The sequence below is a fragment of the Myotis yumanensis genome, unplaced genomic scaffold, assembly GCF_028538775.1.
Source record: "Myotis yumanensis isolate MYYU_CA2020_CCGP unplaced genomic scaffold, mMyoYum1.0.hap1 SCAF_8, whole genome shotgun sequence".
Classification (NCBI taxonomy): domain Eukaryota; kingdom Metazoa; phylum Chordata; class Mammalia; order Chiroptera; family Vespertilionidae; genus Myotis; species Myotis yumanensis.
The window spans coordinates 42235330-42262280 of record NW_027223759.1 but is presented as its reverse complement, the minus strand read 5'-3'; the positions used below and the strand labels follow the sequence as shown (position 1 = coordinate 42262280).

Here is a 26951-nt window from a genome sequence, read left to right as displayed (position 1 = left end):
TTACCACAACTTGCTCAACAAGAAATAGATAACGATTCAATTTGCTAAAATTTTGTTAAGAATTTTTACATCTATGTTCATAAGGGGTATCAGTCTGTCATTTTTCTTTTTTAAAAAAATAAAATTTTAATTAAAAAAACTCTCCTACAAATAAAACACCAGGCCAAGATGTTTCAACCTATAAATTCTACCAAACATTTAAGAAATAAATGATATCAATTATATACAAACTTGTCCATAAACTGAAGGAAATACTTACTACTCATATAAGGCCAGCATTACACTGCCAGAAAAAAAAATATATATTAACTGATATTCCTAATGTAAATATTTTTAACAAAAATTTCGCACACTATACTCAACAATTTATGTGTGTGTGTGTGTGTGTGTGTGTGTGTGTAAAATAAAACATCATGACCAAATGAGATTTATCCCAAGAAAGCAAGGTCATTTAACATTTAAAAATTAATGAATTTCACTAAATGAAGATACTTTTAAAAAATAAAATAAAACCCCATGTAAGCATCTCAATTGATGCAGAAAAAGCATTTGACAAAATTCATAATCCATTACTAATAAAAACCTTCAGCTAACTAGGAATAGAAAGGTACTCCTCAACCTGATAAACGCTATCTACAAAAAACAAATGATAGCTAATATCATGCTTTCCTCCTAAGATCAGCAATAAGGCAAGGATGTCTATTCTTTTTTTTTTTTAAATCTTTATTGTTCAGATTACATTTGTTCCTCTTTTTTTCCCCCCCATAACTCCTCTCCTCCCAGTTCCCGCCCCACCCTCCGCCCTTACTCCCCACCCACTGTCCTCATCCATAGGTGCACGATTTTTGTCCAGTCTCTTCCCGCATCTCCCATTCCCCTTCCCCCCCAAGAATAGTCAGTCCATTCCCTTTCTATGTCCCTGATTCATTATAATCACCAGTTCATTCTGTTCATCAGATTATTTATTCACTTGATTCTTAGATTCACTTGTTGATAGATGCATGTTTGTTGTTCACAATTTGTATCTTTACCTTTTTCTTCTTCCTCTTCTTAAAGGATACCTTTCAGCATTTCGTATAATACTGGTTTAGTGATGATGAACTCCTTTAGCTTTTCCTTGTCTGTGAAGCTCTTTATCTGACCTTCAATTCTGAATGATAGCTTTGCTGGATAAAGTAATCTTGGTTGAAGGTTCTTGGTATTCAGCCCTTTGAATATTTCTTGCCATTCCCTTCTGGCCTGCAAAGTTTCTGTTGAGAAATCAGCTGACAGTCGTATGGGTATTCCCTTGTAGGTAATTGAGTCTCTTTCTCTTGCTGCTTTTAAGATTGTCTTTTGCTCTTGGCATTTTAATTATGATGTGTCTTGGTGTGGTCCTCTTTGGATTCCTTTTGTTTGGGGTTCTCTGCGCTTCTTGGACCTGTAAGTCCATTTCTTTCACCAGGTGGGGGAAGTTTTCTGCCATTATTTCTTCAAATAGGTTTTCAATATCTTGCTCTCTCTCACCTTCTGGCACCCCTATTATTCTGATGTTGGTACGCTTGAAGCTATCCCAGAGGCTCCTTACACTATCTTCGTATTTTTGGATTCTTTTTTCATTTTGCTTTTCCGTTTGGGTGTTTTTTGCTTCTTCGCATTTCAAATCTTTGGCTTGATTCTTGCGCTCCTCTGGTCTGCTACTGGGTGTAATATTCTTTATTTCAGTCAGTGTACGCTTAATTTCTAGTTGTTTCTTTATCATAGCATCGAGGGTCTCATTAGTTTTCGTGAGGCTCTCCACAAGTTTATTGCAAGCCCTCAAAATTGCGTTTTTTAGCTCTATATCCTCCATTTCTGTCATGTTTTTTTGTCTCCGTATTTTTTATGCTTTCTTGGTGCACCCCCTTGTGGTCTTTGTGCACAGTCTTGTTCTAGTTAAGCCTTGATTGTTGTAGTTAATACTAGAGGGATTTGACCACCAGGCCGACTGGCTGTGAGAATCAGCTGTGGGAAAACTTCTGTCCTCTGGGGAGGTGCTAATCTAGCCTTTGCCTGAGGCTATCCAGCAAATGGCTCTGCGCAGGGCTTGGGCAGGGCAGGTCGCAGGGGATCAACAGGGCGGGCGGAGGGAGCAGTTATGGCTGCTCTCAGTCCCGTTCGCAGAGGCTCTGCTTCTCAGAACCCCGGCAACCGCTGCAATCCTCGGAGAGAAAGCTGCCCTCACGTTCCAACTGATGCCAGACAATCCCGCTTCTCCTGTTTGAGTCTGAGTCCCTAGAGACTCGCCCGGATCTGGAGCTCAGAGTCTGAGACTCCCTCCTGATTGAAAACGACAACCGCGCCCTCAGCCACCAGCCCGCTTTGTGCGCGCACCTCCGCACCTTTAAATTTTCCACACTGCGCCTCCTCTGAGCCTGGGTATGCTGTTGTCTTTCCTTCTAGTTGAAGAGTCTCTCCTCAGCCAGCCTTCCTGTGGTTCTGGGTGATGTCCGTTCCGTCTTTTAGTTGTATTTTTGAAGTGGTTGTTTGCGGCAACAGTCTCCGGTGTTTACCTATGCCGCCATCTTGGTCTCTCGAAAATCCAAGGATGTCTATTCTTACCACTTCTATTCAGCATTGTACTAATAAAGGTTCTAGCGAGTGTAATAAGGCAAGAAAAAGAAATAAAAGAAATCAAGTAGAAAGGAAGAGGTAGAACTGTATTCACAATTTGATAGTCTATGTAGAAAATACTATGGAATCTATAAAAAAGCTATTGAGATGAGTTTAGCAAGATCATAGAACATAAAATTAATATATAAAAATCAATTGTAGCCCTAGCTGGTTTGGCTCAGTGGATAGAGCATCGGCCTGCGGACTGAAGGGTCCCGGGTTCGATTCCGGTCCAGGGCATGTACCTTGGTTGCGGGCACACCCCCAGTAGGGAGTGTGCAGGAGGCAGCTGATTGATGTTTCTAACTCTCTATCCCTCTTCCTTCCTCTCTGTAAAAAAGCAATAAAATATATTTAAAAAAAAAAAAATCAATTGTATTTCTATATATATTAAAATGAACAATTGGACATAGTTTTTAAAAATATAATTTATAATTTGATCAAGAATATAAAATAGATGTACTAGTACATTTAACAAAAATGTGCAAAACCTATATACTGATCATTATAAAACATTGCTGAGAGAAACTAAAGATCTAAATAAATAGAGAAATATATTATGTTCGTGTAATAAATTAGGTAATATCAGAAGAGAGGAATGGAGAGTGGGGAGTGGAAGAATAACCTAGAATTTAGTTAATGATTTATTTATATCATATAAAAATAATAACAAGAATAAAGAGTTACACAAACTATGAATTGTTACTCCACAATCTCTCAAAAGTGAAAGAGAATTGTCTACAGGAAATACTCTGAACTAAAAGACAACACAGAAGAAGGCATTGAGAAGTGGGAGGATAAAGTAAGATGTGATGTTTGCCTTTGTAAAACAAGGCAGGATGAACATAAGAGTAATATGAGCAGCAATGGATATTTACAGGAAGACCCCATAGAAGCCTTTGAAACAAAATGAGGCCTTCTTGGAACAAGCCTTGCCATACAAGGATACAAGGTTTACAAATTGTCTATGACAAAAACTTTAAAGTAGTTAAGATAGGCTTAAGGTAGGAATATTATATTAATACTTTAAAGAATAAGAGATTTGCTTTGTAAGTAATCACAAACCTAAAAACTATTACCAACTTAAAAATAAGCAAAAGATACCAAAATTATAGCTATTAGTAAATAAAATATAGGTTCTAGAAAAAGTAATTAGTATTACAAATCAAGTACATTTTTCTGGTTTTATCAGGTAAGTTATCTGTTTACTTGTACTAACAACATTCAATCATTATCATAACAAAATAAACATTAATGCAGACAATAAGTGTTAACTCTTATAAAAAATTTTCAACTTGAATAAGCATGCCAAATGAGATTCAGAAAGCATTTAAGCCAACTTAACTTTTGCTAGAATATTTTACTTCTACATGTTTAAAATGAAAATGTCCATAATGGAATCTGAATACATAAAATAACAGATTTCATAAAAATATCTTAAAATCCTTACATACTTAGTAACTTTTAAAATAATGCATATTCATCTTCATACTGTTAAGGATTTGCAGTAATTAATACAAACATCAAGTGCAATCATTGTAGGAATACTGGTCATTTTTATATAGCTTGGCAAATTATCAAGTACCTGCTGCTTATTAATTTTCAAACATATGGGTGCCCTGTGGTAATACACATTAAATTGATTCTCTTCCACAAATATGGCATAATGAAAAAATGAATTATTAATCTTCTCTATAAGAAATCACTTAACTCATTCATATTTTTGGCAATGTACAACTTAAATACAGTCTTTTACACAGAAACTAATTTAAAACTTTGGTAAAATGTTATATTGACATGATCATGAAATTTAGGCCATTACTCCTTCTAACCCTATTCTGAAATGTGCAATACAGTTTTTACTTTATGTAAGTTGCTAAACTTGTATTTCTTTAAAACTAATTAGATACACAACTGTATATAATACATGCATTCTCACCAAAACAGTATTTCATTAAACAACTAAGAACTTTAAACATCATGGCTATCTCAAATCAGTCAGATAACAATTGAAAGATAAATAATTTTCAATCAATTTCATTTTTCTCAATTTCACAAAATATATGGCTACCTTAAGGAACATCATTGTATGTCAAGTTTAAAAGTATTTTTTCAATAACTGTTTTTGAAAAATATGATTTGTATATATTTCATTTACAGCCAGATTTCTTAATGTTTATAAATTAACAGTTTTCTAGTTTTCTAAAATGTAATGCTGCTTTTTTTGAAGGAAAAGCAGGAAAAACAATCTACTGTAATATTAACATTTAGATTGGTTATTGATTTTATTACATAAGTGTCTTGAATATCTGATATCAACTACTGACTAGCCTCAAAATCATTATAAATTATATTAGTAATTAGTCATAAAAATACCAACATAATCTAAATTAGAATTAAATATCCTAAAATAGTATAATTTACAATCAGAGTCAAGAACCTGACATGGAATCTACATAAAATAATGTGATTTGCTAAAGCAATGAACTTCCAAGTCCCAATCACACCCAAAAGATAATTGCAGGGTAATGTAATATATTACACTCCAAAAATGGGATTTTCCCTAGTGATCCTCCACACTGAAAAAGGAGAATCTGCCTGATCAGTGTGGCTCAGTGGTTGAGCGTCGACCTATGAAACAGGGGATCAGAACACATGCCAGCTTGCAGTCTTATTCCCCAGTAGAGGGTGTGCAGGAGGCAGCCGATCATTGATCCTCTCTCAACATTGATGTTTCTATCTCTCTCTCTCTCTCTCCCTTCCTCTCTGAATCAATAAAAACGTATTTTTTTTTAAAAAAAAGAGAATCCAAAGGAATGAAATAATAGTAAAGAAAATATGCTAATTTAAATGGACTTTATGCTAAAGTATCTGTCACAAAATACTAAGATTCTTTGGCTTAAAAAAAGAATACTTTAGCCGAACCGGTTTGGCTCAGTGGATAGAGCGTTGGCCTGCGGACTGAAGGGTCCCAGGTTCGATTCCGGTCAAGGGCATGTACCTCGGCTGCGGGCACATCCCCAGTGGGGGGTGTGCAGGAGGCAGCTGATCGATCTCTCTCATCGATGTTTCTGGCTCTCTATCCCTCTCCCTTCTTCTCTGTAGAAAAATCAATAAAATATTTTTTTAAAAAAAGAATACTTTAATACCAGTCCATATTAACAACAGTAGTATTGTACACCACAATAAAGGAATATTCGTCCTGAAATATGTTAATTGTCCTGTTTTAAAATATATGTGAAGGGTGTAGCAAAAAGCATAAATATATTCCAAAAGTGTTCTCTTCTATCCCCATGTTAAATAAATCTGGAGCCATTCTAAAGGTGAATATAAAAAGATATGCTATACTGTTGATACAGAATACTACAAAGTTTTATCGCCATTTAAACAAAGAAGCCATAACAGTTAAATGAGCTCAAGAAATAGGTTTCAGTATCACAAGGTGCCAGCTGTAAAGAGTTATGGCTAATTGAATATGGAACTCCTGCTTAATCAGATAACTGCTCTGCTATTTCCAAATGAAATGCCATTTCCATACTGTCTGAAAATGGCCCGTTTTATTGGTAACCAGAGAAAACAATATAAACTGTAAATAACATTTAGTGCTCTGTTTACCCATTCCAGGCACAGAAGTAGCAGGGGATCCAAGACGTCTTGGTAACACATTTGACGATAGGGCTGGAGTAGCAGTTCTTTCTGGGGGCCCACCAGGGGCTGAAGTGTCCTTTGTTGGACCAGGAGATACTGGAACTTGTGGAGGAGGGCCCTGGCTAGACCTTATTGGTGTTGGAGAAAGGTTTCTTTGAGCTGCAGTTCGCTGACGAATCTCTGAGAAAAAGAATAAAAAGTATAAATTACATTTAATATCCAATATGCCACATTAGCCAATACCACAAGTATTATTTACATTTAATTTAATTTTGTGACACCAAAAGGCATTTGTAGGGCTAAAACTGCTTGTAATAAGAAATCTATAAAATGTAACATTGAAAACTGACTATAACAGAGTACTCCATTTCTGAACCTACAAGTCAACTGCATATATTTACACAATAAGCCTTGATCTCAATCCATCCACTGATATCACTTTTCAAAATAAATTCAAGTAAATAAAATCATCACCCAATGTGTCGTGTCTTTTACAGTAACCCTTCCTAATTTATAATAAAGAAAGGAAACTTTACCAGAATTTAGTGAAAATTGCAGGTTTTTCAAGATAAAAACAATGGTAACTCAAAAAAATGAGCGAATAACTATATTCTGGAATTATCGAATTATGACGTCATTAATCTAAGTAGTCAGAGAAATGTTGCAAAAGTATTCTTAACTATTAGGTATCATGCCTATTCTCCTTTACACTACTGCTATTTTCTTAGTATACTAATTTCTTTTTGCCAATACATTCAATAAAAGAAAACTTCCTACTCAGCATAAATAATGTATCACCATAAATAAATCTTATATTTAGTTGCAGAAATTAAAAGATTTTCTATAACGGGTTGGCAAATGTGCCATATCCAGGCTGCTGCTTCTTTTTGTAGTTTTACTAAAATACAATAATGCTCTTTTGTTTACAGATTGTCAGTAGCTGCTTTAAAAGAGCTGAGTAGTTGCAACAGAGATCATATGGCTCTCAAAGCCATCCTATCCTATCTAATAATAGACAAACAGAGTAACTGACAGTACCTTCGCTACACTTCCCATTGGCTAATCAGCGAGATATGCAAATTAACCTCCAACAAAGATGGCGGTTAATTTGCATATGTAGGCGCGAAGCTGCGGAGCAAAGATTGAAGGCAGCTCCGGCCAGAGCAGCGAAGGCTTTGAAAGCGGCTCTGGCCGGAGCAAAGGCCTGGGTCCCAGTGCCGAAGGAAAACCGGGGAAGGGAAGGTCTATTGCACGAATCTTTTCGTGCAACAGGCCTCTAGTCCTATATAATAAAAGGCTAATATACAAATCGACCGAACCGTGGAACAACTGGTTGCTATGATGCACACTGACTACAAGGGGCAGACGCTCAACGCAGGAGCTGCCCCCTGGTGGTCAGTGTGCTCCCACAGGGGGAGTGCCACTCAGCCAGAAGCCAGGCTCATGGCTGGCAAGCACAGCAGTGGTGGTGGGAGCCTCTTCCACCTCCGTGGCAGCGCTAAGGATGTCCGACTGGAGTGGGCCTAAGCCATCATTTGGACATCCCCCGAGGGCTCCCGGTCTGCGAGAGGGCACAGGCCAGGCTGAGGGGACTCCCCGCCCCGCCGAGTGCACGAATTTCATGCACTGGGTCTCTAGTTCATTATATTTATTATCTGGCCCTTTACAGAAAGTTTTATGATGTGCTTCCTCTGAATGTGCATTTACCCTGTGAAAATTAACCAAAGCACATTTTTAACATCACTCATGCGCTACTATAAGGTGAGGTTTATAACTAACTGGTAAGCAAAGAACACCATGTCTAACATTCCATAAAAGAGACTTAGCATAATAGTTTCTAAATTTAAATTTAAGCAGACAAAGGGGGGTAAATGATATACAAGAGTCAGGAAAGGGAGAAAATAGTATCATCATTTTCAAAGGCAAAGCAGGTAATAAAGACAGTATAGTGATTACTAGAGGGAAAAGGGGATGAGGAAGGTAAGAGAGGGTATAGGGGGATAAATGTTGAGGGAAGGAGACTGGACTTTGGGTGGTGAACACACAATACAATATGTAGATGATGTATTATAGAATTGTACAACTGAAACCTATATAATTTTATTAACCTATGTCATCCTAATTCAATAAGAGTTACAATATCAATAGTTAAAAACAGCTAGTGATACAATCTAAATCTACACTTGGTAAAGCGTTATGAAATATTCTGGTAACTCTTGATTTAAAATATCTAAGATTTGCCCTGGTCAGTATGGCTCAGTTGGTTGGAATGTCGTCCCATACCCCAAAATGTGGCTGGCTCAATTCCTGGTCAGGGCACATACCCAGGTTGCAAGTTCAATCCCGGTTGGGATGCGTGCAAGAGGCAGCCAAGTGATGTTTTTCTCTCTTCTCTCTTCTCTCTCTCTCTCAAATCAATTTTAAAAAATAAAATATCTAAGATTTCTCAACTTTTAGCCACTTGCCATTCACAAATGCCTTGTGTTATTACTATGCCAAAAAGTTTCTAATACTCAACAAAGTAGTCATATGGATATATTAAATATTTCCTGCATTGAAATATAAAGTAGCATCCCCCAAAAGATTTACCTAGCATTCCACCTCAGTCTGGTATAGTATCATAACAGGTATTCCATAAGGTCAATTCTACACTGGAGGATGTTTTAACATCCTTATCAATGACCAATCAGGGATTCAATAAAAATCACACTCACTGAATATGAGGACATGTCCAAATTTTTAAAATTATAATGAAACAAATCAAAATAAGATTTTAAACTACTATATTATGATACAAAAGAAAGAAAGGTTTAAAATAATGATGAACAGGATAGTTGCTAAAGCATAATCTCTGGGATCAAACTGTTTTAAATTTAAAAAAAAAAAATTTAAATTTTAGCTCCACCCCATTTATTAGATGTGCATGCAGCCTTTTCCAAGTTGACAGCATCTCTTAGTACAGCTTCCTCATAATGAGAATATTTACCTCTTATGGTTTTTGTAAAGATTAAATAAATCAATGCAAAGAACTTAGCCACAGCACAGAAAATTATTTAATAAGCAATAACTAGCCGAAACCGGTTTGGCTCAGTGGATAGAGCGTCGGCCTGCGGACTGAAGGGTCCCAGGTTCGGTTCCGGTCAAGGGCATGTACCTGGGTTATGGGCACATCCCTAGTGGGAGATGTGCAGGAGGCAGCTGATAGATGTTTCTCTCTCATCGATGTTTCTAACTCTCTATCTCTCTCCCTTCCTCTCTGTAAAAAATCAATAAAATATATTAAAAAAAAAAAAAGCAATAACTAATAGAAGTAGTATACATCTAAAAGTTCCAGAGATTACAATAAATCAATAGTTAAGCAATCTACAATTTCTAAATCAATTATTAAAATAAAATACAGATTAATTTTCAAATTAAATGTTTTCCTAAAGTTATTTGTGGACTTATTTAAAGTGAAAATTCATAATTTATGTAAAAACTTAAATCTATAACCCTAGCTTGGTATTAAATAATTCTTGAGATAAATGTGCTATAATACAAATAATTACCTCTCAATTTCATCAAATTTTTAAATACTACTTCTTTACATACTGATAAAAAAAATTCTGCATTTGTTTTGGTATCAAGCTGTAGTAGGAAGAACACTATATAATATTTAGGAGGCATGAATTTTCACCCTAGCTGATATCACCTGTGAACTAAAAAGTCTTTTATGCACTCTGGGTTTCATATTTCTTTAAACAGTGTTGGCAAATCTACAAACACAATCCTCATATTTTCCTTAGTATTGGCCAAAGACTTTCTGAATTTTTGTGTCCAGTTCTTAGCCACAAAAACAAACAAATAAAAAAAACCCCACAAAATTTAGTAAATTTTAGTAATGAGAAAAAACTTTAAGCCTATGAGTCATTCACATGCATATGGAAACTTAAACCTAGGGTGAATTTGGCTCTTTATAAATATGAGATGTATTTAAATGGGGTGTGGGGGTTTATCTTCAGGAGAGTTTCTATTTTTCAATTTATATAAATTCAAGTTTCATTGTTTAAATTCATATACATACTAGAGGCCTGATACGCGAAATTCGTGCAAGAGTAGGCCTTCCCTCCCCCAGCTGCTGGCACCAGCTTCCCTCTGGCACCCAGAACCGGGGCTTCCCTCGCAGCCCCAGCTTCCACCGGAAGGTCGTCCGGAAGGACATCCAGTCTAATCAGCATATTACACTTTTATTATTATAGAAGACTAGAGGCCCAGTGCACAAAAATTTGTGCACTCGGGGGGGGGGGGGGCCCTCAGCCCGGCCTGTGCCCTCTCGCAGTCTGGGACCCCTCAGGAGATAACAACCTGCTGGCTTAGGCCTGCTCCCGGGTGGCAGAGGGCAGGCCCAATCCCTAGGTGCAGCCCCTGGTCGGGCTCAGAGCAGGGCTGATTGGGGAGTTGGGGCACCGCCCCCTGTCATGCACAGAGCAGGGCGGATCGGGAAGTTGCGATGCCACCCTCAGTCACGCTCAGGGTATGGCTGATTGGGAGGTTGGGGCACCGCCCCGTCACACTCAAGGCAGGGTCGATGGGGAGGTTGTGGCGCCACCCCCGTCACGCACAGAGCAGGGCCAATCAGGGGGTTGGAGCGCTGCCCCCTGTCATGCACAGAGCAGGGACCATCAGGGGGGTTGGGGCTCCGTACCCTGTCATGCACAGAGCAGGGCCCATCAGGGGGTTGGGGAGCTCCCCCCTGTCATGCACAGAGCAGGGCCGATCAGGGGGTTGAGGAGCTCCCCCCTGTCACGCACAGAACAGGGCCCATCAGGGGGTTGGGGAGCTCCCCCCGTCACGCACAGAGTAGGGCCGATAGGGGAGTTAGGGCACCGCCCTCTATCACCCACAGAGCAGGGGGTATCAGGGGGTTGGTGCGCCGCCACTGTCACACTCAGGGCAGGGCCGATAGGGAGGTTATGGCTCTACCCTGTCACACACAGAGCAGGGCCTGTGGTGGGGGGGGGGGGGGATTGGGGCACCGCACCGTCACACACAGAGCAGGGTTGATCAGGGGGTTTGGGTGCTGCCCCCTGTCACGCTGATCCGGTGCCAGGAGGCCTCGTGGCTCCGCTGATCCTGGTGCTGGGAGGCATATTACCCTTTTACTATACAGAATAGAGGCCTGGTGCATGGGTGGGGGCCGGCTGGTTTGCCCTGAAGGGTGTCCTGGATCAGGGTGGGGGTCCCCACTGGGGTGCCTGGCCAGCCTGAATGAGGAGATGATGGCTGTTTGCAGCTGGTCACACACCCTTCAGGGTGGGAGTCCCCACTGGGGTGCCTGGCCAGTCTGGGTGAGGGGCTGAGGGCTGCTTTCAGGCTGGCGGTTGTTGATTGAAGCTCCCAACTGCTCCTTTTTTTTTTTTTTATTCTGGGCCAGCTTTAGCTCTGGCTCTAGCTCTGAGGCTTCCGCTGCTGATTGTGTTCTATAATCGAAACAATGTATAACTCCAGCTCTGAGATCCCGGCCTATATTTGTTAGAATGTTTCAAACTGCCAGCTCAGAGGCCGGCAAGTCAGGCGGGGAACGTTGGAGTCCGCAGTCACTGGAGCAAGCAAGCCTCATGTTTGCTTCCAGCTGCCTGGCTGCCGGCCGCCATCTTGGCTGACAGTTAATTTGCATATACTCACTGATTAGCCAATGAAAAGAGTAGCAGTCGTACGCCAATTACCATGTTTCTCTTTTATTAGTGTAGATAGCCCTAGTTAGTTTGGCCCAGTGAATACAGCATCAGCCATGGACTGAAGCATCCTGAGTTGGATTCTGATCAAGGGCACCTACCTTGGTTGCAGGCTAGATCCCCAGGCCCTGGTCAGGGTGTGTTCAGAGGCAACCAATCCATGTGAGACACATCGATATTTCTCTCTGTGTGTCTCTTCCCCTCTCTTCCACTCTCTCTAAAAATCAATGGAAAAATATCCTCAGGTGAGGATTGACAAAAATAAATAAATAAATAAATTGGTAGGTAGATAGATTAAATAAACAAATAAATAAATAAATGTATATACATATAATTCCTTTAAATAACCAATAATAAAGAACATGCATATGACATCTCTTCCTTTTACTTTCAAATTTTTCTAAAGTCTACATTCACTATAACATCTTCAAATCCTATTCATACCGAGATCCTTTAAATACAGCTTCTACCCTACTTCTCTACTGAAATTATTTTCTCAATAGGTTGATGGCTTTTTATTAACAGAAATGACTCCAAAATCTTCTTTCCCATAGAGGCAAAGCTTTTTGAAAAAAGAAAAACTTCCCTAACATTTCACTCCTCAACACAACACAATAGGATTTTTGTGCTCCTTCATAACTTCCACAGTATCACCCACCACTGAAAGGACCATTGTTTTGGTCATATTGCCATTATTCTCATTAGCATAGCTGCTCTTTATCGATCCCTATTATCTGCTAGGTACTATACCAGGTGCTTTATGTGAGTTTACTAATTTATGTAGTATTTATACAATATTATGCACTAGTTAATTCTTTGAGATAGTACCTATCCTCAGTTTTCAAAAGAAACCAAAGCTCAGAAACTAAGTAACTTGCCAAAAATTACTCCAGCTCAGAGCTGGAGCCAAGATTCAAATCCCAGTTTTTATGACAACAATGCCCTCACTCTGTTATATAACCTGTCAGCTACAATTGCCTCATTTGTCTTCTACTTACTGGTACTTGACTTTTTGCAAACTATGACAGTGGATCCCTTCTCTACTACACTTCAATTTTTTAGGTACCAGTTTAGTTATACTTTTAGCTCTGCTCACTGCTTCTTTTTCCTGGGCTCTTCTTTTTCCATTTATCCTTACACATTAATGTTCCCTAGAGTTCTGGCATAGATCCTCCTCCTCTATTTTCTCTCCCTAGGAAATTTTACTCAATCCCATGGTTTCAATAAGTATGCTGCCTATACTTCCCAATGATTTCTAATCTATATCTATAACCTCAACCTTTTTCCTGAGCTCCATTACAAATAATCAACTTCCTATAAAGAGTACAATTCCCACTCAACAAAGCAAATTCATTATCTTTTACACAACCTACTACTCCAATTCTTATGTTCCTTATCTTGCTTAAAACACTAACATCTAACCAGTTACCCAAGCCAAAAACCTAGGCAATATTGTGACTCCTCTTCCCACTCCCCACTTTCCAAATCTGACTGCCATTGAGTCCTGTCAATCTACTCTTAAATCTGAATTCTCTTAAATCTCTTCCTTTTCAACTCCTTCACTACAACTTTAGTGCAGGCCTTTATCTCTTACCTATGTTAGATGATATCCAAATTGATCTCCATGTCTCAGCCTTGCTCTCTCCAATCCATTCTCCATATTATAAAAAAAAAGTGTTCTTTCTAAAATGCAAACTTGATCTGAAAGTTCAGCAAGATTGTCCCATTTGGTAAATTACTATTTCATAACATTTAAACAAAATTCATGAATTAAAAATAGGTTTCCTTTTATTTTCTTAAGCTCAACACATTTATTAAGCAGCCATTATAAGGAAGGCGCTACTGAATGGGACCCAGAGCTGCATTAGAGGTGGCAAGCAAAGATAATACAAAATTACAAAATACACATATGCAAGGTAAGTGCCATAAAAAAGGAACCAACGAAGTACCATGGAGAGTTCAAGAAGGGGAAGATATAAACTCAGTGATGGGATGAAGAAAGGGTTCATAATAATGGTGGCATTTAAGATGAACACTGAAAATGGATGGGGATAGAAATGCCTTTGTTAACTGTATTAAGGTACATGTGGCAGTTTTAAGAGTCCAAAATTCTTTGATTTGCCTCCCATCAAATGGAGAAGGGAGGATGTAAATGTCCCCTCCCTTGAATCTGTGCTGTTACTGTTTGACCACACAAATATAGGTGTACAAGTTTCTAGGACTACTTTCTGTCTCTTGAGCTGTGTGCTCTTAGAACCCAGCCACCATGTTAGCAGCAAGCCCAAGTGACCCCATTAGAGAGGTCCAGGTGGAGACAAACCAACAGCCAGCACCAACATGTTAGCCTTGTGAGGTAAGCCATCTTGATAATACATCCTTCAGCTCCAGTTAGATAGCTCTAACTGATGTGAGGCAGGGATGAGCTGTTTCTACCAAACCTTGCCGAAATTACAAATTCATGAGCAAAACAAATGAATGCTGTTTTCAGCCGTTAAGTTTTGAGGTGGTTTGTAACAATAGATAACTGTAATCGTATAGATATGACACTTAAGTAAAGAACACCCAAAAAAGAAAATTTGCTATTTCATAAGGTGTTTTCCAGATTTTCTTAATCAAATGTACATCCTCCGGAAAAAACAAAAACAAAAAAAACAGCAAAATATAAAGTGCCATTTATTTGCTCTCAAAAAAGATTAATGATGTCTACTTTAATCTTCCCTATATGCCACGGAAGTAAGTAAACTCTAAAATCCTACTTAAATAAGAAGTTGTAATCTATTTGCTAGAGCCATTAAATTTTTCTGCAATACTTATTGATTTCAAATTTAGCTGTGGCAGGATACAACTGACTTTTCTTTTGTTAATTTCATTAAGAGAGATGTAGTGCTATATACACAGGTAAAGAGAATGTATAGGTGGCTTTCTTTTTGAAACAAATATAGAAGGGTCTGTTAAGAATTTATTTTAGCTATCAGGTGGCATCCTCCAACATTCTTATCAGCCTCTCTACTTCAGTCATTCACTCCTATCTATGGTCATCATCTAGTCCTATATCCTTGTCATTAAGGATAACTGCACTCCTCTCAAGTTCAATCATCCCACTCTCAAAACACACTTAACTTTCCAGCTATTTTGTAAAGGGTCAGACAGTAAACATTTTATATTCTGTTGACCATATGTGGTTTCTGTTGCATAGCTTATTCTTGTTTGTTATTTTTTAGAACACTTTAAAAATATAAAACCAATTCTAAGCTCAAGAGCCATATAAAAGAGATTTGGGCCCAGATTTGCAAGCTGTAGTTTGCAGAACCTTATTTTAATACTACCAATACCTCTGACTGTCCATTATTCCCCTCTCATTGTCCTTATTTCCCTCATGATCATCTTAGATTTTGTAATACAGTGTTACAATCCCTCCCTTTTTGTATACAACTTCACTTCCCTGCCCCTTTATCACTTTATCCAATCCATTAGGCAAAATCTTAGTCCTGATTAAAGCCAACTCTCTGCCTACTCCATGCCTGGTACCCATACAGCTAAACACAACTGGAAAAGACATGCTTTAAATGCATGACGGTTAACTTCAAGTGGATGTTAGTGTCCTCCGGCATTCCTACATTATCCTAATCTGTTTACTCTCATACTCTCCTAGAGAATTATTTTACACCTTCTCTTCATAACTCCATGCATTCTCATTAAGAAAACAGATAAAACACAAATGCTTCTGCCTCCAGCTACCTATTTTTCCACTCCCTTTTACTCAAAATAATTGTTTGTTCAATTGTCTCCAACTTCTCTACTCCCGTACTTTCTTAAACACACCCAAATCAGGCTTTTGCCCCCATTCTTCAAGGTCACCAAGGAACTCCACATTACTAAAATCAATGGCCAATGACTGACCCTCAGTTTGTTTGGCAGTAGTTTCTGTAACAGATGACCACTACCGTGAAACACTCTTTTCAGTTAGCATCCAGGACTCCACCTCTCCCGGGTTTCCTGTCTCACTGACCACCTCTTTCCAGCTTCCTTTTCTGGTTCATTCTCATTATTCCCAACAGCTTAATGTTAGCATACCTTAGGGTGGCCTTAGTCCTTTTCTTTCTCCACATTTAACTTCCGTAGTAATCACATCCAGTCTCACGGTGTTAATACCATCCACATACTAGTGACACCCAAATTTATATCTCCAGCCCAGATAATTCCTGTTTGCCAGACTCATACTCAACTGTTTCCTTAATATCGCCACTTGGATGTCTGTCTAAAAAGCATTTCAAACTTATGTCCAAAATAAACTCTGTTCTTCACCACCTTAATTCTAAAAAGCAGTTAGTTACAATAGACCTTGAAGAGCCAGGAATATTGGAACAATACACTCCAGAATAAATATTTTTAAAGATTATCAGCTTCTTAAAGTAAAAAGCCATATTGTAATTATCTGTTTATTCTCCATGGTGCCTGCACCTAAGTTATTTAATACATTCTTTTAAATGAACACTTCATTTATATGTAGCTAAATTTCAATTCTCCAGAAAAGAATATTTGAAAGCAGAATATTCTAAAGCATAGAGACCACCAACAATAAATTTTAATGTTGTCGTTTTTAGCAATGGTTTTTCTATAATTATGACATAACATCAGAAGGAAAAAAAATGTATTTGAATATCAAAGCTTCTAAGTAAAGATAAGTTTAGCTTCTTGAAGAAACTTATGTTGCCTAAATATTAATAAATACTTAAGAATGTCAGTAGAGGGAATCATATATCTGTACTTTTTAAATAAGAGTGAAAAGGTCAGATTTTTTTTAAGTAACTGCTAGCAATAGATTTTTTAAAAGTAACTGCAAAATATCACATTTTAAAAATTTATTCACTAAGATTATTTAAAAAGTATTTTTTGAAAAGTTAGTCCTAGAGAAACCAAGATGGTGGCATAGGTAAACACCTGAAATTGCTGCCCCCCACAACCACTTCAAAAATACAACTAAAAGACAAAACGGACATCATCCAGAACCACAGGAAGGCTGGCTGAGTGGAAATTCTACAACTAGAAGGAAAGAGAAAAGCACACTGAGACACAGAGGAGGTGCGGAAGTAAAGTGCAGAGGTACGGAGGTGCATGCGGAAAGGGCTGGCAACTAAGGACACAGTTATCTTTTTTTAATCAGGAGGGAGTCACAAGCTCCCGGCTGCTCTCAACTCCAGTTCCGGGAGAGTCTCTGGGGACCCAGACTCATACAGAGAGAAACTGGACTGTCTGGCAGTGGGCGGAACTCGAGGGTGGCTTTCTCTCAGAGGTGCTTGCAGTGATTACCAGGGGATACTGAGACCCAGGGCCTCTTAGGGCAGGGCTGAGGATCAGCCATAGCTGTTTGCTCCGCCCTGTTAATTCCCTGAGACTCCGCCCCACCCAAGCTGTGCACAGAGGCTTTTGCATATGAATGACCTGGCTCTTTGCAATCTAAAATTATCTAACAAGCTGCAGCTGGGTCAGAGAGACCCAGAACATCCAAAAGAAGGCCCAAGGCCCCACAGCAGCTTCCATTGCTTCACAGCTGGGCCGCATCTGGACACCTCCAAACCCCAAACAAAGAAGAGGAATCTGCAGATCTCTCCATAGCTCCTGCTGGGTAGCCTCAGGCAAAGGCTAAATTAGCACCTCCTTAGATCCAAGAGCCAGTGTACCCAGTGGTCAGAGTGGGACCATCCAGATTACAACTCTTTAGATCCATAAGAGACACACTCAGGGGGCAGACTCAGTGAGCACCAAAGCCCCACTGAAGCAAGTCCTGCCCCATAAGGGTGTCTCCAGCACAGAAGTTCTCCCACCGTAGACACAGCTGAATCTCACAGCCAACTGGCCTGGAGGTCAATTCCTCCCAGTGATACCAACAACAATCAAGGCTTTACTACAATAAGACTGTGCACAAAGCTCACAAAGGGGTGCACCAAGAGTGTTCACCTCAGGTAATAGGGGAGGCTGAGCCACTGGGCCCTAGAGCAGCCGTGGGCAAACTACGGCCCGCAAGCCGGATCTGGCCCATTTGAAATGAATAAAACTAAAAAAAAAAAAAAAAAAAAAAAAAAGACCGTACCCTTTTATGTAATGATGTTTACTTTGAATTTATATTAGTTCACACAAACACTCCATCCATGCTTTTGTTCCGGCCCTTGAGTCAAAAAGTTTGCCCACCCCTGCCCTAGAGGATACCTAGCACAGAAAGCCACTCTATCAACACAGGGAAGCAGCCAAAATGTGGAGACAAAGAAACAGGTCACAAATGACAGAGATGGAGGAAAGCAAACTACTGGATATAGAGTTCAAAACCACACTTTTAATATTGTTCAAGAATTTTCTAGAAACCACCAATAAATTTAGTGAAACCCTCCATAAATCTAGTGAGACCCTCGATGTTGTGATAAAGGACCAACTAGAAATTAAGCATACACTGACTGAAATAAAGAATATTATACAGAGATCCAATAGCAGACTAGAGGATCGCAAGAATCAAGTCAAAGGTTTGAAATACGAAGAAGCAAAAAACACCCAACCGGAAAAGCAAAATGAAAAAAGAACCCAAAAATATGAAGATAGTGTAAGGAGCCTCTGGGACAACTTCAAGCGTACCAACATCCAAATTATGGGGGTGCCAGAAGAAGAGAGAGAGCAAGATATTGAAAACCTATTTGAAGAAATAGTGACAGAAGACTTCCCCTACCTGGTGAAAGAAATAGACTTACAAGTCTAGGAAGCGCAGAGAACCCCAAACAAAAGGAATCCAAAGAGGACCACACCAAGACACATCATAATTAAAATGCCAAGAGCAAAAGACAAAGAGAGAATCTTAAAAGCAGCAAGAGAAAGACAGTCAGTTACCTATAAGGGAGTACCCATACGACTGTCAGCTGATTTCTCAACAGAAACTTTGCAGGCCAGAAGGGAGTGGCAAGAAATATTCAAAGTGATGAATAGCAAGAACCTACAACCAAGATTACTTTATCCAGCAAAGCTATCATTCAGAATTGAAGTTCAGATAAAGAGCTTCACAGATAAGAAGAAGCTAAAGGAGTTCATCACCACCAAACCAGTATTATATGAAATGCTGAAAGGTATCCTTTAAGAAGAGGAAGAAGAAGAAAAAGGTAAAGATAAAAATTATGAACAGTTTGGCTCAGTGGATAGAGCCTTGGCCTGCGGACTCAAGGGTCCCAGGTTCAATTCCGGTCAAGGGCATGTACCTTGGTTGCGGGCACATCCCCAGTAGAGGGTGTACAAGAGGCAGCTGATCGATGTTTCTCTCTCATCTATGTTTCTAGCTCTTTATCCCTCTCCCTTCCTCTCTGTAAAATAATAATTTTAAAAAAATTATGAACAACAAATACATATCTATCAACAAGTGAATCTAAAAATAAAGTGAAAAATCTGATGAACAAAATAAACTGGTGAATATAATAGAATCAGGGGCATAGAAAGGGAGTGGACCTACAATTCTCGGGGGGGAAGGGATGTGGGGGGTACAGGAAGAGACTGGACAAAAATCGTACACCTATGGATGAGGACAGTGGGGGGCGGGGTAAGGGCAGAGGGTGGGGTGGGAACCAGGTGGAGGGGAGCTATGGGGGGAAAAAAGAGGAACAACTGTAATAATCTGAACAATAAAGATTTAATTTTTTAAAAAAAGTTAGTCCTAGTTATACAAAATACTGTAAAAATATAAATACGTAGCCTATACACCAAAAAAAAAGATTTTTATAATTATTAGGAAAAAGTTTAAATTGTAGAAAATTTAAACTGATTATGAAAGTAGGAGTTTCTTTGAAAGTATCTATGCCTAATTTATTTTAATCATATGTAAACTTTTACATTTATCAAAAGAGCAAGCTAATGTTTCTAAAAACCAAAATCCTATTTATGGAATTATAGGAGAGGATGGGATTTTTCCCAATTAGAAAACCTAAAACTATTATAGCTTATTTAGTATACTTAGTCTTTGGGGACATTTATAAAAGAATTGACTTCTCAAAGTTCTACATGTCATCCCAACTTTATAAGTCAGACTATAATTCTGATGATTTATAAGAATAAATGTTAAAAATTTTTAAATACTACATTCTATATTGCAACAAAAGCCTTACAAACTATATTATTTTATTCTAGACAAGAGAATAAAGAGGAAATCCAATGCAAACTCAAAAATATCTTTTCACTTGCCAGTCTTGGGAAAAGACCACTTAAAATATGTAACCACTTAAAATAATGACTTTTAACATTTACATAATAATTAACATAATAGTGATTATTTTGCTAATAACCTGGCAATATAACCTCCAAAAGAGCTAATGTTATTAAATAGCAGTAATTCAGTTTTTTCCTCATTTCTAAATTATTTTCTCTTCCTAAATAAAAGTGCTACTTCAGAGAAACTTCAAATTTGACAAAAATCTTCATTAAACTTAACCTCAAAAAAATAATAAAAATGTAAATATTTTCTTAAAAATAGATATTCCAAGAAATTCTTACTTAGAGGAGAAAAAAAAACTATAAAAATATTGTTTAAATTACTTAGATTTCAAAAAGTCAAACCAATTGTATATTTAGTCTCAATATAAAACATCTTTATTTGTCAATATAATCCTATAAAATCAAAATGAGATAAACATATTGCCATCATTCCAAGTCATACCCCAAATTACCAAATAAAAATTAACACAAAAGCATTCTACGTAAGTTTTTATACACCTCTAACACATTTTTTAACTCACTTGGGTAAATATGGATCTTTCCAACAGCAGCAGCAGTTTCTACAAAGTTATTTACCTTGTCCGGGTCTTGCAGTTACAGCTGGTCCAGCAGATGGCGGCTCAAACTCCTGTCAATTACAATAATGTTATTACAGTGATCTATTACAATGTGCAATTTATAATAAAATAGTAGTGGTATCACAGCCTTACCTTTGCTTTCTTTGAGTCTGGATCAAACCTTTCAAGAATTAATTTAGCTGTTTTATAAGTTTCTTTTTCCATGACTTCTTCAAGCTGTGAACAAAAATTTCCATAAATTCCACATTTTAAAACACACACAATTTATTTTATAAGTCCCATTCAAAAAGTGTTCAAGTATAGGCTTAAAATAAACAGCACATAATATATCCAGATAGCATGAAAGACTTCCTACATTCAAATAATTAAAATCCAGATTTTAAAATGACTTCTAACCTCTAATATGTTACTTGTACTTAACAGTTTTACTGCAAGGAAATACCAAATATTGCTAATTGTTTACATATAATGAGGAGAATAATTACATGCACCAACTTCAATAATGGAATGTACAAAAATCTATCAGCCATCATTATTGGAAGTTATTAGACATGACAAGCAAATGACAGGCAATTCCTTAGATTTATTTCCTCATAGCACTTAATGCTATTAATTTAAAGAAGGTCGTTAGCCAAGAGCTTTACAAAATAAAATCTCTGTGCCAATTAACTGCTGTCAGCATCGATTTTAGATTATTTATTAGCAGAAGCAATTAGCTTGCTGCAAATGCAGCGAACACTCACTAAACTGGGAGAACAGCCATGGAATTTGCTCAAATGACTTTAAAAACTAAAGCTCCCCCTTTTTATACTTAGAGTCAAATAACTTTAAAGAGAAAAAAATGAACATACTAATAATTAAAGTTAAAATTTTACTGAGTTCTACGCTCACACTAGAGACTGTAATTAAAATACATTATTATAGCATTTTATTTACAATGCATTCAAGTCACTTTATGGGTTAATACTGGGTTCAATTTTAAAGTAATTACTAGTAAAGTATCATTTTAGCAGTTATGGCCCAATATCAAAAAAAGTTTAACTTAAGTACAAGACAGTCATAGTTATAACACATAGCTAATGTGTGGAATAAAATGCTTTTGCAAACATTGGAACAGGACCATTTCCTTTTCAGTGACCACTGATAGCCTCTTGGATTCATTAAATGTCATATTCCAAAGGACTTTTATTTTAAAATGCAACACAGAACACACATACCAAATTAAAAATACAGTTAAAAATATGTTGCCAGAATAGTAATTAATAGATTCCTCATGAAAAACTCAATCTAACATTTAAGCAGCTAAGTGCTTAGATGAATGATTTATTAACCTAGGTTTAGTGAAACTAAAACATTTTCCTAATTATTTCAAAATTATAATAAATTCTCAAAGCAAGGAAATTTAATCTTCTGATGTAAAGGAAAATCACTTTAGAGTTGGGGAAAAGTTGGTAATGAAGTTAGAGAAAGTATATATGATAGAATATGTCCCCAAATCAATATAATCTATATAGAATATCAAATAACTGAATCCCTGATCTCTACAAATTAATTTTTGATGTTTTAGACCAGTGTTTTGGCAATAGAACTTTATGTAGTGATAGAAATTATTTATATCTAGATAACTACCAATGAAATTGAAGCAGTAATAAAAATCTTCCAGCAAACAAAAGCCCTGGTCTGGACAGCTTTATAGGGGAGTTCTACCAACATTCAAAGAACTAAAACCTACCCTCCTCAGACTATTCCAAAAAATTCAAGAGGAAGGCACACTCCCAAGCTCTTTCTATGAAGCCAGCATTACCCTAATTCCAAAACCAGATAAGTCACCACAAAGAAAGAGAATTACAGGCCAATATCCTTGATGAACAAAGATGCTAAAATCCTCAACAAAATTCTAGCAAATCAGATCTAGCATTACATTAGAAAGATCATACATCATGACCAAGTGGGATTTATTCTGGGGATGCAAGAATGGTACAATATCTGAAAATCAATAAATGTGATACATCACACAAATTGAGAGACAAAAATCACATAATCATGTCAATTGATGCAGAAAAAACATTTGACAAAATCCAACATCCTTTCTTGATAAAAACTCAGCAAAGTGGAAATAGAGGGATCCTACCTCAACATAACAAAAGCCTTATGTGTCAAACCTACAGCCAACATTATACTCAATGGGCAAAAACTAAAAGCATTTCCCCTAAGAAAAGGAACAAGACAAGGATGCCCACTTTCACCACTCCTGTTCAACATAATACTGGAAGTGCTAGCCATAGCAATCAGACAAGAAGAAGAAATAAAAGGCATCCAAATTGGAAAAGAAGTAAAACTGTCATTATTCGCAAATGACATGATATTGTACATAGAAAACCCTAAAGACTCCATCAAAAAACTACTAAACTTAATAAATGAATTCAGCAATGTAGCAGGATACAAAATTAACACCCAGAAATCTATGGCTTTTTTATACACCAATAATGAACTCACAGAAAGAGCAACTAAAAAAACAATCCCATTTACCATTCCACCAAAAAAAATTAAGATTCCTAGGAATAAATTTAACTAAGGAGGTAAAAGACCTGTACTCAGAAAACTACAGGACATTGAAAAAAGAGATAGAGGAAGACATAAACCAATGCAAGAACATACCGTATTCATGGACTGGTAGAATCAACATCATTAAAATGTCCACAGTACCCAAAGCAATTTATAGATTCAATGCAATTCTCATTAAAATACCAATGGCATATTTCACAGACCTAGAACAAACTCTCCAAAAATTCATCTGGAATAAAAAAAGACCCCGAATAGCCACAGCAATCCTGAGAAAGAAGAACAAAGTTGGAGGGATCACAATACCAGATGTCAATCTAAATTACAAAGCCACTGTTCTCAAAACTGCCTGATACAGGCACAAGAACAGACATAACAGAAAACCCAGAAATCAATCCAAGCTATTATGCTCAATTAATATTTGACAAAGGAGGCAAGAGCATACAATGGAGTCAAGACAGTCTCTTCAATAAATGGTGCTGGGAAAATTGGTCAGATACATGCAAAAAAAAAAATGAAACTAGATCACCAACTTACACCACACACAAAAATAAACTCAAAATGGTTAAAGGGCTTAAATGTAAGATGGGAAACCATAAAAATCTTAGAAGACTCCATAGGCAGCAAAATAGAAGACATATGTCGTAGCAATATCTTTACTGATACAGCTCCTAGGGCAGTGATGGCGAACCTTTTGAGCTCGGCGTGTCAGCATTTTGAAAAACCCTAACTTAACTCCAGTGCTGTGTCACATATAGAAATTTTTTGATATTTGCAACCATAGTAAAACAAAGACTTATATTTTTAATATTTATTTTATATATTTAAATGCCATTTAACAAAGAAAAATCAACCAAAAAAATGAGTTCGAGTGTCACCTCTGACACGCGTGTCATAGGTTCGCCATCACTGTCCTAGGGCAATGGAAACAGGAGAAAATAAACAAATGAAACTATATCAAAATAAAAAGCTTCTGCACAGCAAAAGAAACCATCAACAAAACAAAAAGAAAGCCCACTGAATGGGAGAACATATTTGCCAACGCTATCTCAGATAAGGATTTAATCTCCAAAATTAACAGGGAACTCATACAACTTAATAAAAGGAAGATAAACAATCCAATCAAAAAATGGGCAAAGGACCTAAATGGACATTTTTCTAAAGAGGACACACAGAAGGCTGGGAGACATGCTCAAAGTCACTAATCATCTGAGAGATGTAAATCAAAACAACAATGAGGTACCACCTCACACCTATCAGAATGGCTATCATCAACAAATCAACAAATGACAAGTGCTAGAGAGGATGTGGAGAAAAAGGAACCCTCATGCACTGCTGGTGGGAATGCAGACTGGTGCAGCCACTGTGAAAAACAGTATGGAGATCCCTCAAAAAATTAAGAATGGAAATCTCATTCGACCCAGTAATCCCACTTCTAGGAATATATCCCAAGAAACCAGAAACACCAATCAGAAAGGACATATGCACCCCTATGTTCATAGCAGCACAATTCACCATAGCTAAGATTTGGGAACAGCCTAAGCGCCCGTCAGCAGGTGAGTGGATTACAAACTGTGGTACATCTACACAATGGAATACTATGTTGCTATAAAAAAGAAGGAACTTTTACCATTTGCAACAGCATAGATGGACCTGGAGAGCATTATGCTAAGCGAAATAAGCCAGTTAGAGAAAGATAAATATCACATGATCTCACTCATATGTGGGATATAATGAACAACATAAACTGATGAACAAAAGTAGATCCAGAGACAAAAGAAACACTGAACAGACTGTCCAACCACAGAGAGAAGCCGGGGGGGGGGGGGGGGGGGGGGAGGATAAGAGGTCAACCAAAAGACTTGTATGCATGCATATTAGCATAACCAATGGACACAGACACTGGGGCAGTGGGGGCTTGTCCTGGGAGGCGGATGGGGGGGGGGGGGGGTGTCAATCCAGGAAAAAAGGAGACATATGTGATACTTTAAACAATAAAAAAGAGAAAGAGAAAAGAAATGGTTTATATCTAAATAAAAGTGGTAGCCACTGAGCCATATGTGATAAATTCGCACTTAAAATTCTGTTTGTGCAACTGAGGAACTAAATTGTAATTTTATTCCATTTTAAATAATGTAAATTTTAAAAGCTACTTGGAACCCTGGCTGGTATGGCTCTGTTGGTTGGGCGTCCTCCCATGCATGGAAGAATTGCTGGTTCATGCCAGGGTTGCTAGGGTTTCAAGCTCCATCCCCAGTAGGTGGTGTGCAGGAGGCAGCTGATCAATGTTACATCCTCACATCGATGTTTCTCTCTCTCTCTCCCCCTCCCTTCCTCCCTTCACCTTCCTCTCTCTCTAAAATTCAATCTAAAAATCTAAAAAAAAAAAAAAAAAAAAGCTAGTGGTTACTGATTTGGACAGTACAGGTCTAAACTGAGACTACTGCTAGGTTTAAAAATATGGTTAGCCACTACTGTGATCTTTAACACAAAACCAAAATGTCTCTTCATCAAAGGATTGTAATTCCTGGTATATCATTCAACAAATATTAATGTTTATGTCCATGTACATGTAAAGTATCTTAAATAAAACCATTTTTAAAAGCACTGATATAAATCCTTCTCTTTTGCATTTACTTCTAGCCAAAATTTTTCACATAATAGCATAACACACTTTATCTATACAACATTTTAAGTGAATAACTTGTTTTAAATAGACATTCCGATCAGTGGAAAGAACATAAACTTGTAACTTTGAAGTCAGAAAAGATCTGGGTTCAAAGCACATCTCCATTCTTAATCATCTAGAGAGATTTTAAGCAAGTGTATTTCCTAAAAGGAAACACTAACACAAAATAAATGTCAGAAACATTTTAATTTTTAATTTATGGGCCTGTCTTATTATTAATGGTGAGCCTGGCTAGTGTCGCTCAGTGGTTGAGCATCAACTCACTGAACCAGGAGGTCACCATTCCATTCCTGGTCAGGGTATATGCCTGAGTTGCAGGCTCGAACCCCAGTAGGGGGCATGCAGGAGGCAGCCAATCAATGATACTCTCATCATTGATGTTTCTATCTCTCTCTCCCTCTCCCTCTCCCTTCCTCCCTCTGAAATAAAGAAAAAAGTATTAAAAATGGGGGATTAAACTTTAAAAAAAAATTTTAATTTTGAAAGATGATTCTACACATATTTAATATTTAAATTATTATTGAAATGAAATTTTAAAATACACAAATTATTAATTGCCCTAGCCAATATTCTTGATTTCTGTTCCATGAAAAATATCCCAAATGTAGAAAAATTTCTTTCATTTTACATTGGGTTAGGTCAAATTATTAAGAATGTGCTCAAAGGCATCTTCAATTCAGAACATTAGGGTACATGTTGCGACATTTAAACTCATCTTTTTACAACAATGAAAATATTGTCTGTTTACCCTGATTTGTGTTTTGCTGTTGAAATCAATATTGTATTGACTAATTCAGATTTTACATCATTTTCTAATTTCATATAGGAGTATTTCACAATAATAGTCACAACTTTTCTCTCTCTACACTTTTTTGTTAAAGTATTTACAGA

General features: G+C 37.5%; 1 protein-coding gene across 2 annotated transcripts in view; it reads right to left on the bottom strand.

Moving 5' to 3' along the window:
- Nucleotides 1-26951, bottom strand: part of LNPK (lunapark, ER junction formation factor) — a 74119-nt gene that overhangs the window by 16947 nt on the left and 30221 nt on the right. For both annotated transcript variants that reach the window (XM_070422710.1, XM_070422711.1), the window contains exons 7-9: nucleotides 20942-21025; nucleotides 20808-20859; nucleotides 6247-6459 (exon numbers count right to left, since the gene is read on the bottom strand). In XM_070422710.1, the coding sequence (XP_070278811.1) occupies nucleotides 6247-6459; nucleotides 20808-20859; nucleotides 20942-21025 (349 nt within the window). The remainder of the gene's footprint in view (nucleotides 1-6246; nucleotides 6460-20807; nucleotides 20860-20941; nucleotides 21026-26951) is intronic.